Source organism: Pan troglodytes, chromosome 10 (genome assembly GCF_028858775.2).
Source record: "Pan troglodytes isolate AG18354 chromosome 10, NHGRI_mPanTro3-v2.0_pri, whole genome shotgun sequence".
NCBI lineage: Eukaryota > Metazoa > Chordata > Mammalia > Primates > Hominidae > Pan > Pan troglodytes.
In genome coordinates, this window is record NC_072408.2 from 78,627,189 (window position 1) to 78,640,350 (window position 13,162).

At 36.5% G+C, this 13,162-nt stretch overlaps 1 protein-coding gene across 12 annotated transcripts in view; it reads left to right on the forward strand.

Moving 5' to 3' along the window:
- TBC1D15 (TBC1 domain family member 15) overlaps positions 1-13,162 on the forward strand; it is an 84,897-nt gene that overhangs the window by 38,479 nt on the left and 33,256 nt on the right. For all 12 annotated transcript variants that reach the window (XM_016922593.4, XM_016922592.4, XM_054662922.2 and 9 more), the window contains 2 exon segments: positions 2,218-2,356; positions 6,548-6,758. In XM_016922593.4, the coding sequence (XP_016778082.2) occupies positions 2,218-2,356; positions 6,548-6,758 (350 nt within the window).

Sequence of the window (13,162 nt, forward strand, 5' to 3'; positions counted from 1 at the left end):
TTTCCTAATTTAGAGATAAATGATGTTTTCCAAAACTCCAGCCTTTTGGACTTAGTTGTCCTGTCTTCAGGTTGACCTTTAATCCTTATTTCCCTGATTATTGGCATGACCTACCAATTTGAGCCTTTTTGTATGCAGAGTTGGTAGGGGGAAGTAGAAGTCAGAGAGAGAGAGAGAGGTGGGGAACAGAGTACTCTTGTAGATGCTTCTTAGCTTTCCTCACTACTGACGATAGGGTTAGGGTTAATAGGGATGGTGGTGAGGGTTTTTTTTTTTTTTTTTTTTTTTTTTGGAGGTGTCTCTCTCTTTCATCCAGGCTGGAGTGCAGTGGTGCGATTTCGGCTCACTGCAATCTCCGCCTCCTGAGTTCAAGCGATTCTGGTGCCCCAGCCTCCCAAGTAGCTGGGATTACAGGCACCCCCCACCACTCCCGGCTAATTTTTGTATTTTTAGTAGAGACAGGGTTTTGCCATGTTGTCCAGGCTTGTCTCAAACTCCTGACCTCAAGTGATCTACCTGCCTTGGCCTCCCAAAGTGCTGGGATTACAGGCATGAGCTACTGCACCTGGCCTGAGGGTTGATTTAAAAAAAAAAAACTAGTCAAACAAGAAATGACATTTGAGGAAGGAACTGGAAGAAAAAACAATCTATTTTATAATTTCATTTGTTCAGTTTACCTACTGTTTTTCAGTCTCTTTCTATTTCTTACATCTTAATTTTTCTTGTGCCTTTATAGTTTCTTTTCATTCTTACTAATTTTCCTTTTCCTTTTTAAAAAAGAATTATACTATCGACACATGAATACAATCCTGTTGCAAAAGTTCAAGTAATAGAAAGTTGAAGCCCTGCTTGACTAGAGTCTTTTCCCTTACCTGTCTCTCTCTCTCTCTCTTTTTTTTTTTTTTGGAGATGCAGTTTCGCTCTTGTCACCCAGGCTGGAGTGCAATGGCGCAATCTTGGCTCACTGCAACCTCTGACTCCTGGGTTCAAGCTATTCTCCTGCCTCAGCCTCTCGAGTAGCTGGGATTACAGGAATGTACCACCATGTCTGGCTAACTTTTTTGTATTTTTTATAGAGACGGAGTTTTACCATGTTGGCCAGGCTGGTCTGAAACTCCTGACCTCAGGTGATCCACCCGCTTCGGTCTCCCAAAGTGTTGGGATTACAGGTGTGAGCCACCTCGCTCGGCCTCCCTTACCTGTCTCTGTTTAATGTATATCTTTCCAGACTTTTACCTGTATGCATTTTATTTTTATGTATGTATGTGTTTAGAAAGACCTAGTTTGTCCTCCTGTGTCAGTAGTAATGAGCACTGTCATCAGCAGTGTGAGATGGTCCATTTCCTCACGTTGTCTTCCATATTTGATATTATCTTTTTTAATTGAATGGGGCAAAAAATAGAAATCTGTCAACTTGCTTTTCATTGTTACTGAAGTTGGACATCTTTCTATGTTTATTACATTATATTTCTTCTTCTTTGACTTGCCTATTCATACCATTTGCCTGTTTTTCTGTTTTGATATTTGTCTATTTCTAAATAAATTGATAGGAGTTGTTTTGTAATCTGGATATTTTTCTTTTGTCATATATTTTAGAAAAATGTAGTTGTGCTATCTTTAGCTAATATATGGTGTCTTTTGTTGTATAGAAATTAAATTTTTGATTTACTCAAACCATATTGCATTTTAGACTTTTGGTTTTATTATCTTTAAAGATGGAAAATTCTATAGAACTATACCTGTGAATATGTTGCTTTTAGCTAATTTTGATTGCCTGTAAGAAATTATACAACCATTGATGGCTTAAATAGCCACCATTGGGCTCTTTTCTTTAAATAACTAAAAGTTTGGAGGTTGGGAGCTTTTTGCAGTGGTTCTCTTGCTTTTTATTTTATTTTTAGGCAGCATGGTTACATTCAAAGCAGGAAAAAGGAAAAAAAGAATGAGGCTTTTATTATGAAAGCAAAGCCATTTTCAGAGTTGACTTCTGCTTATATTTCATTGGCAACTCTGACTGCAGGGGAGTCTAGTCAAGCTTCTCTTCCTTTTTTTTTTTCATAAAGATGATCAAGAGAGAAAAGTATAGGAAATGGTGTTCAGTTTTCCCACCAGTGATGTCGTCTGCAGCCTGCCTACAAACATTGAAGCTGAGATGATATGGATTGAAATTAAATTTGTTTTAGACTTTAAATATTTTATATGTTATAATTATTTTAGGACTCCAGTTCAGTTGTAGAATGGACTCAGGCCCCAAAAGAAAGAGGTCATCGAGGATCAGAACATCTGAACAGTTACGAAGCAGAATGGGACATGGTTAATACAGTTTCATTTAAAAGGAAACCACATACCAATGGAGGTATGAATTAAATCTTTTGAAATCTTAAACTGATTTGCTACAATATACTAATAAACAAAAATGCAAAGAAGATTCGTGAATGCTCCTCAGTGAGAAGGATGATTAATTTCTTTGGTTAATAGGTATAAATCTCATATTTTAGTTATATTCCCTTTTCATCTCTGTTTTATTGGTTGTGGCTTCAAAAAAGATTTTAAAATACTTGCTCTATTTTATAGTTATTAATGGCAGAAAGTAGAACCACTTTAAAACATTCCTTTGGCTGTCCTTCATGCACATTTTTCTTAATCTAGTAGAATTGTAATAATCATGTTATTTTATCCTAAAGTAACAGGGGGAGGTGGAGTATACCACTAAACCATACCATTCTAATTTCAGCATCTTGCTAGACTCTTCATGGCTCATTGCAGTTTTCCCTTAATATGTGTTGAGTGACTATTCTCCTTTCTACATATATACAATCATGTGCCACATAACAGCATTTCAATGACTGATCGCCTATATGTCAGTAGTCCCATAAGCCCATAAGATTATAATGGAGCTGAAAATTTCCTGTCACGTAGCGACATCATAGTCTTTGTATGGTCACAGTGCAGTGCATCACCTTTTCTACGTTTAGACGTGTTTAGATACACAAATACTTAGCATTGTGTTACAGTTGCCTGTGGTATTCAGTATAGTAATATTGCTATATAGGTTTGTAGCCCAGAATTTCATAAAAGAAAGAAGCTTTACATGAATGAGAAAAGCATAATCTGACAATAAAGATCACTTTATTAGTGGTTCTCAGCCTTGGCTGCACATTGAAATCACCTGGGTAGGTTAGATTTTTAAAAAATACTACCCAAAATCAGACTCTGGAGATATAGCCTGGGCATCTGTGCATTTTAAAAGGTCTTCAGATGACTTTAATATGTGGTCAGAGTTGAGAACTTCTGTGTAGCTGTGTAGCTTAGCAAAAAACGACAGATGTAATCCTGCTTATGGCTTGACCACAGAGTGGACTTACAAAGTGAACAGACTTTATTTTGTAGTTATTAAAAGTTAAAGGCCGGGCGCGGTGGCTCACTCCTGTAATCCCAACACTTTGGGAGGCCAAGGCAGGCGGATCACGAGGTCAGAAGATCGAGATCACCATGGCCAAAATGGTGAAACCCTGTCTCTACTAAAACACAAAAAAATTAGCCGGGCATGGTGGCGCATGCCTGTAAGTCCCAGCTACTGGGGAAGCTGAGGCAGGGGAATCGCTTGAACCTGGGAGGCAGAGGTTGCAGTGAGCTGAGATTGTGCCACTGCACTGCAGCCTGGCAACACAGCAAGACTCTGTCTCAAAAAAAAAAAAAAAAAAAAAAAAAGTTAGGGAGGCATTTTCTAAGCCCGTGGGTTCATTTCTAAGCTTGAGGGTTTATTTTGAACCCTTAAGCTTAGAAATTCCAGAGGTTTTAAATGTATTTCATTACGAAACTTTCTTATTTTCTAAAAGTTTTTTTCCCCCCAAAGAAAAAGCTTTTGTTTTTCTTACCTTTTACCCTTCTCATTTTTAACTTTGTACTTTTTTCTTTTTTGTGTGAGGCACAAAGCCAATTTGGGACAAACCTTTAAAAATTGACTATCAGACTTATTTAATTTTATATTTCTTAAGAGCATTTTGCTTTATATTTCATAAGAGTTTCTACTGCTACATCCTTTGTTGTTATATACCAGACAAGTTAAATGTTTTGGAAATATTCCTTCCAAGAACATCAGACTGTCTCATGTTTGTTCTAGAGATCCATCCAAATAAAATTTGTCCTTGATGTTAATTCTATTCAAGGCATATAGAGACTTACTGAACTATTCTGCTCTTATAAGAAGAGTAGAGTTGTTTGTTCAGTTCTTCTGCTGTTATATTTAGTATTCTCATGTTAGTGTGTTGGAGATAGTTTTTACATGTGTTTGGGAACATAATAAATTCATTAGAACTAATTAATTTTCTTTACCTTTGCTTTGAGTAGAAAGATATTTTGAATTCACTCTTGACTTCCGTTTTCCTTTGTAACCATTTCTATTTCTGGCTAGCTATTTGCAGCAGACTGCTTTGCAGTTTAGTTTTATGTTGACTTGATACTAGGTTGTTAATTCACTTATTCAACAGATATTTCATCTTTGACTACTTACTGTATGCTAGCCACTCTTCTAGCACTGAGGATATGGCTGTGAACAAGATAAAGTTCCTGTTCTCATGAAGCTTTTATTCTAGTGGAGGGCCTAGAATATTTGTCAGGGCTTTAAATTTAAATATTTCTTCGTCAGAGCTTTAAATGTGGAAATGTGTAAGGCATTTTCTTTTGTATGTAATATATGTCTCTTCTGTTAATGAGGGAAAAATCTATGTAAAACCTTTACTCTTGAATATGCACAAACTCCTGAAATTCATATAGCATACATATAGTATTTAATATACTTCATATGATTTTCTTGCATTAATTTAGATAAAATACTCTGTGCAACGAAGAATTTAATTTAAAAAATTGTCTATATGTAGTTTTTTGGGTTTCTTTCTTTTTTTCTTTTTTTTTTCATTGCTGTTTTTCTGTGAAATATTTTTGGTCTTTGCAGATAAGCCAGCAATATGTATCTGTTCTAGGTAGTCTAAGTACATTCATACTTAAATGATTCATGAATAAGTTGAAATTCTAGAACTGTTCTCACTTAGATATCAGCTTGAAGTGGTCTTATGAGCTCTAAAATATAAATACCAGTGAAACATTATGTAAAGTAGTCAAGTGGGCACATGGCACTTAATCTGGTATATCTTACATGTGAGTTCACTGTCCAAACTGGTGTGAAAGCTGCTGGTCATCCTTCAAATGATACTTGTTTAAGTGTCCATGAAATAATGATGGCGCATGGTTTCCTTCTGTAAGCTGTAGATTTCTTTTTGTGAGTTCAAGAGATCTTATTGGAGATGATTGCAGATAGGACGGTGATACAGCCATGCAGGTCAACACTGATTAATATGTCTTCTGATCTAGTCTTGTAAGCAACTTCCTTCTAAGTAGTTTATCTTTGTGGGACTGGTAGTGTGGGACAGAATTAATAAAGGTCTTGAGTAGCAGGATAGTGTGACACTTCTTAAGAAATAACATTTTAGGAAAGGTTTTTTAAAATTTCAGAGACACGACTTGCTTATGTTGGAGTTAAATTGTTAAAATGGTGTTTTAGATTAGAAGTGAATTATAAGTACTAGCATCATTAGTGAGAATAAATAGTTTTTTCTCTTTCAGTTTTTTATTTAAATAGTTGAGGTTTAAGTTGCTTGTTATCAATTACGATAATGTTCACAAACCTGGAATTTTCGCTTCTATAAAGAGGCCACAAACTCAGAACATGCTGTATTTTACATAACTATAATTTGGTTTGAACTGAGGTCTTAATTTAGTAGACAGTTAATTTAGCAATTGAATGTATTCATTATTTTTGAAGCATTCACAACTTTTTATCTTTTCATCAATTCCTTGCTATACTTTGTTTTTCTGCAAATAAAATGTCTGTATATTCACTCCAGTGTTATTTTTTATATCAGTATGCTTACTTCACTACTAGTGTAGTGTCCTAAAAATAATTACAAAAGGAAATGAAGGAATAAAAGTTTTTGTTTTGTTTTTTGACTCTTCAAGAGAATTAAGCTATTCTTATTTTGGGGGGAGTGGGACACATAAACATTTACTGAGAATTTTCGGTATACTTGGCTTGTACTAGTTAGTTGAAAAGTATTATCTCCTAATTCTTATTAATAGAATTACAATGGGAGGTAAGTATAATTATCTCCATTTTACAGATGACGTAACTGAGGCTCAGAGAAATTCAATTATTTGTCCCAGGTCATTCAGTTAGTAAGATGGTAGTGCTGCAATATGAATCCTGTCCGCCTGCTTGCAAAGCCATGATCAGTTTTTTTGGGCAAAGCTTATATTTTACATAGGAATAACATTTAAAACATTTATATGTGGTAGGATAATTATTTTAAAAATCATTTTTTAAAAGAACATATAAGTAGCCATATCTAATACAGGTGGAAGCCATAATAATATAAGTGCTATACTGATTCCCTGGGTTCAACTAATTTATGTTAGGCAGTCATGGAGAGCACTGTCAGTACCTTTTAAAAAGGTGAACAAAAATATTTTGCCCCACTTTCTTGTTTTTAAGATGCTCCAAGTCATAGAAATGGGAAAAGCAAATGGTCATTCCTGTTCAGTTTGACAGACCTGAAATCAATCAAGCAAAACAAAGAGGGTATGGGCTGGTCCTATTTGGTATTCTGTCTAAAGGATGACGTCGTTCTCCCTGCTCTACACTTTCATCAAGGAGATAGCAAACTACTGATTGAATCTCTTGAAAAATATGTGGTATTGTGTGAGTAAGTATCATATTATTTTCTACTTATTGAAACCAGATCATTGTATTAATCCCAAAGCAAACTATTTTTACTTGACCTTGGGCATCAGTGACCTATTTGCATATGAGGACATGAACAGCTTAGTTTTTTCTGGGATATTGATTTCTTTGGAACAATGACTGAATAATATTGTGTTATTTTAGTAATTTGAATCTGAGACTTACCACCTAATTACTGTTACAAAGAAAAGGGTAGTTTAATATTTTTTATACATTTAAATGAATGATGATGCATTAGTAATTTATGGCCTATGTGTTTACCTAATTTACCCTTTATTATGTATTTTCTATTAAATATACAATTTTACTTGTGATGTTGCAACTTTAAGTCAGGCAAGTCCTAAGTCCTTTATAAAATTATTTCTCAGTTGGAAGACAAGGCCTTACCACTTTCCAAAAATCTTGTCTCTCATTTAGTTACCTGTGTGCATCTGTACACACACATGCTTCCTCACTGTTACTCTCAGCAAATATTTTTTGGGTATCTGTTACATCCCAACACTGTGGTAGTTGCTTGATATTTAGTAGTGAATAAAACAGGGGTGTTCCTGGGAATTAGAGAATTCATAGTCTTGTGAAGGATGTCAACAAGTAAAATGGCAATTAAAACTGAAGGACTAAGATGAAGAAGTGTAAGCCGCTTTGGGAGTTCCTGGGAAGGAATGAGGGGCACTTAATTCAGACTGGGAGTAGGGATCAAGGAAGACTTCCTGGAGGAAGAAGCATCTAAGTAGAGACCTGAAAAATGAGTGACCACTATAAGGAACGGGAAGGAGATATTTAGAGGGAAGGATGTTTTAGATGAAGGGAAGAGTACAAACATGATGTAATCACACAACAAATCAATTTAGTATTACAGGTCTGCGAAGTATGAGGAGGGGAGGGTGATACAGTTAAAGATGAGGCCAAAGAGCTGAGTAAAGTCCAAAGCACAAAGCATCTTTTAAGTCATTTTAGCAGGTTCTTCCAGTTATCCAGGTGAGATTAAAGTGGCCTGAACTGGGATAGTGACAGGAAAGATGGAAGTATTGGAGTATTTAGAATTAGATTTTGTGATGGATTGGATATATGGAGGTAAGAAGGGAGAAGTTGAGGTTTTGGGCTTGGGGGAACTGCAGGGAATGATTGCTAACCTTCCTTCCTTCCTTCCTTTCCTTCCTTCCATGCAGTGGTGCGATCTTGGCTCACTGCAACCTCTGCCTCGTGGGTTCAGACAGTTCTTCTACCTTAGCCTCCTGAGGAGCTGGGATTACAGGCGTGCGCCACCACGGTTGGCTAATTTTTGTATTTTTTAGTAGAGACAGGGTTTCACCATATTGGCCAGGCTGGTCTCGAACCCCTGACCTCAGGTTATCTGCCTGCTTCGGCCTCCCGAAGTGCTAGGATTACAGGCTTGAGCCACTGCGCCTGGCTGCTAACTTCATTTATAATGTCCTCACTTTATAGTAGAATTTAACACCTTGCCTAAATTTAGATTACATAAGGCTTGCCTAAATTTAGATTACATAAGGCTAGAAGTGATACAAAAACTGGAAGATTCTCGACTGTGTATTTTCTGGCATGAGATTCTCCCCTGCCATGTTAATCACCTCTGGCTGGCAACAGGCAAGCTGTTCAGTGCCAGTAAGTGTAAGAAAGTCAGACCTGCTTGATGGTGGTGGTATGTGGATTGTGGATCTTGGATCTCGAAGTGAGAACCTGTGATAGGTTACCATTGAGAGGATGAGTAGATTTCAGGAGAGACAGTATCATGATTGGAATAGAAAATTATGGTTATTTAGTAGCAGGCATTAAAGAGTTGGGAGTTTTAGCACCATAGTAAGCTCAGTATCGGTGTTGCAATGTAACTCACAAATGAGATCATTTGGTCTGAGACTGTTGATTAAAGCATAATATCTAGGATGAGGGAGGTGGTAGCTCCTCTCTCCTTTTTACTGATTATATTTTGGAGAAGTAGGCTTGAACTGCAAGTAGTAAACACTGCATTTTAAATGTGCTAGAATACCTATTCTATAGGTAGGAGATAGCAAACTACTGACTGAATCTCTTGAAAAATATGTGGTATTGTGTGAGTAAGTATCATATTATTTTCTACTTATTGAAACCGGATCATTGTATTAATCCCAAAGCAAACTATTTTTACTTGACTACTATTTTTACTTGATCAACTATCAAGTTGATCAACTACTATTTTTACTTGATCAACTATCAACTATTTTTACTTGATTACAGAATAGAAAATACTATTCTGTATTGAAGAGATAACCAGTGTAAGGAAGGGGATCAAAATGGTCCTATGAAAAATATTTCATTGAAGGATGTGGTTTAACTTGAAGAAGAGAAATTTCAATGCAACATTAAATAAAATCCAAACTTCTTCACTGTCATCAACAAGGGCCTGCCCTATCTTAGCTCTGTTTATCTCTTAAAACTCATCTCATGCCATTGTCTTTTCCATTCTACTCATGCAGATTTCTTTCAGTTCCTGAAACCCCCTAAACTCTTTCTTGTCTTAAGGTCCTTTATGCATACTGTTTTTTCTACTTGGAATATTTTCCTCTCTTTCTGATCCCTGAGGTCTCCATTTAATGTCACTTCCTCAGAGGGACTTATGCCCTCTTTCCCCATCTAATGTAGTTTTCCTATCTCTGCTCCTCACTATCTAATTTTCTTGTTTGCTTCCTTCATGGCATCTAACAGCATACAATAATTTGGTCTATTCTTTTGTGTTTTACTCTAGAATGTACACTTCTGAAGGATAGGGATTGTATCTATCTTGTTTCCATATTCTTCCTAGTTCCTAGCTACAGTTTCTGGTACATAATAGATGTGCAATAAATATTAGTTGAATGAATAAATGGCATGATGATTATCAATTTGACGAATAATTTTTGAAAGGTTATTGTGAGAAACAGATTGGAGATTTGCTTTATGTGACTCCAGAAAGAAATTAGAAGACAGGTTTTAGCTCAGGAGGTAGAGTTTCCTATCATGGATGGGTTCAAGGATAGTCTTGATAACCACTTAAGCAGTTAATAGGGGTATATGTATCTTGAATGTGTGTTGTTCATGTTTTCGTGAGAGTAGCAAGTGAAAGCTTGTTTCCTTTTCTAAATTTGTAAACAAATGAGAAGTATGAGAATCAGATATGGGGATGGGCACACTGGCCTATGCCTGTAATCCCAGCATTTTGGGAGGCTGAGGTGGGCGGATCACTTGAGGTCAGGAGTTCGAGACCAGCCTCGCCAACATGGTGAAACCCCGTCTCTACTACAGATACAAAAAAGCCAGCTGTAATCCCAGCTACTCGGGAGGCTGAGGCAGGAATATGGCTTGAACCTAGGAGGCAGAGGTTGCAGTCAGCTGAGATCATGTCATTGCACTCCATCCAGCCTAGGCGACAGAGTGAGACTTTACCTAAAAAAAAAAAAAAAAAGAATCAGAGATGGTGATGAAAATACTGTTATTAGAGGGGTTTAGACATATGACATTATAATAATTCACCCCAGATTAGTTTTGAACTAAACTGGCTGTTGTTACTTCTTGACACCTACAGGCTTTCCTAATGAGGACAGGCCACTGAGGATGTGAATGAGAGCAGAATGAAAGCACTTTCTCTGTTGATAGGCAGATCTAAGAGAGAGGGAAAGAGAGAGAGCTTGGAAGGAATTATGCCAAGCATGCACCCTACTCTTTCTCAATCTCAGCACTTAAGTCCCTGGGAAGGAGAGTTTCTTTAGAAGTGCTTATTTCCTTTTGGAAATGTGAAGCCATGGAATGGTGTTCCTTATACATGTTTCTTTTTTTTTTTTTTTTTTCATTTAATTCAAGTATATTTTTGAATGCCTACTGTGTCTTAGATGCAGTAGTGCTATTTTCTGGAAAGAAAGCAGTAATCAAAAAAGACATGGCCCCTGCCTTAAGTTGCAGCTATAATAAGTGCCGTGAATAAGACATATGGCAATATAAAAGTATATTAGGATAATATGTAAGTTTTCCATGTGTGGGAGTGATTGAAACTCTAAGAGAGAATGAAATCAACTAAGGGGAGCATAGAGTTGGAGGAGATGTGAGCCTAAGTGATTAATTGCACCCTTTAATAATCTGGTAAAAGAGAAAAAGCTTTGTACACTTTGTTCTCTTCTCATTAGGCTTAATCATTAAGTTTTTAGTGAACCAGGATGTGGCTGCTCTTCTTGGGGAAGGAGATAGTGTCTAAAGTGACTACTTCAAAAGCTGTTCTTCTAATATCAGCCACTGCTTTGTGTATTCTCCTGTGACACTGGGAGGGCAGTTTACGTTTTGACCCATGAATGGTCTGAAATGTGTAAAAACAGTGCATCAAATATTTTATCTCCAAGGCCCCTCCATACTCTAGGCTGAAAATAAGTGCTCCCTCCCTATTCTCCTTCCTGTCACAAATTATGCCCAAATATATTATGCCAAGTGCTCCCTCCCTATTCTCCTTCCTGTCACAAATTATGCCCAAATATATTATGCCATGTAGCTCACCATAGATTTTATAGACTCCAAGTAGTAGAATAAAGCTATTCCAAGTAGTAGAATAAAGCTATTCCAAGTAAATATTCACCAGTATTTAAAAAGTCCCAAATTTATATAAGCCATCCCCCACTGTCAGATTTTTTGTTTTAACTTTTATTTTAGGTTCAGGGGTATATGTGCAGGTTTGTTATGTAGGTAAACTGCATGTCACGGGGTTTTGGTGTACAAATAATTCTGTCACACAGGTAATAAGTATAGTATCTGATAGGTAGTTTTTCTGATCCTCTCCCTCCTCCCACTTTCCACCCTCAAGTAGGCTCTGGTGTCTGTTGTTCCTCTCTTTGTGTCCATGTGTTGTTTGTTGTTTAGCTCCCGCTTATAAGTGAGAACATGTAGTATTTGACTTTCTGTTCCTGCATTAGTTTGCTTTAGGAAAATAGCCTCCAGCTTCATCCATGTTGCTGCCAAGGACATGGTCTCATTCTTTTTATGGCTGCGTAGTATTCCATGGTGTATATATACCACATTGTCTTTATCCAGCCTACCACTGATGGGCGTTTATGTGTATTTCATGCCTTTGCTATTGTGAATTACTTCTTAAGGAGAAATTTAAAGGCTCTTGTTCTTGTTAGTTAAGATTCAAATAAGTGGAATTCCCAAATTTTTAAGTTAAAGTTCAAATAAATGAAAATTTCTAAATATTATACCCCATTTTTATTCTACTAGGTGTCAGCCCGGGGGGTCTCATTTCCTGTCCCTGGAGCAGTTATCCTAAGTAAAACGATGTTTCCAGAGTCTTATTTCTATGATCAAAGATTGTTTTAGAGACCACGAAGAAGAGTAGTCAAGGAAATCTTGGTTTCAGCCTCGTTGGGATGCCAGTGGTCACCCCTCCTGTCTTCTTTTGAATTCAAAACCAAGAGAATTAGATCAGATAACTTTTTTTTTTTTTGATTAAGTTAAGTTGAGGAGTGTGGCTTGCATTTGTGGCCATGTTGTCTTCCCAGTCTACTTCCTAGTGAATTAAGTTTGTCTTCATAAAGAGCTGACCTTCCTTTTACAGGAGCAGGGCCTTACCATATGGATGAGCAGAGATTGCTAGTAATCTAGGAATGGGCAACCTAGATGGCTCACAAGCGCCAGGAAGAGGCTCTGTTAGGCTAGTCATGTGTAGTTCCTTCTTTCAGTCCCAACAACCCGATCTAGTCAGTGCAACATAGGTCATCTTGACGCTTAATATTTTTCAGATAGTTTTCTTATTTACCAGGAAAACAAATTGTCATATTTGTTCATGTTTGTGTTCTTTGATTTATCATCATTTAAAATATGATATTCACTTGGATAAAAGAATCAGCTACAAATACATTTTTCTTACCTTTCTGAAACCAAGTTGGTTGCTAAGATATGAATGAGACCTGTTGATTCCATTAAGTTATTTTGTATATTGGGCCATTTTTACATTGATATGCAAATATCCAAGCAGTAAAATATTCCCTTAAAAAGCCAGATTTGTTGTATCATCAAACAGCACCAACCATTTAAAAGATTAGGTTCTAGATGTAAAATTTTGTTATTGTACCTTTCTATCTTTTATTCCCAGTTTTGATTGATAATCTCTGCAATGCTGTTTATTTCTTTAGCCTTACATATTGGTCATTCTCAATAGAAATATAAAATAGTTACTGCTACATTTGGGTATACAAGCATTGTTCAGTTTATAATTTCTGAGTTTATTATGAGGTCTTTGGGACAGGCTCACACCAAAGCCTGGGATATACTTCAGAATTTTCAGGAGATATGCTTCTATAGTTGTGATACTAGACTATAGTTTTCTTCAAATTGTTTAGCAGGCTGTAATAGAAT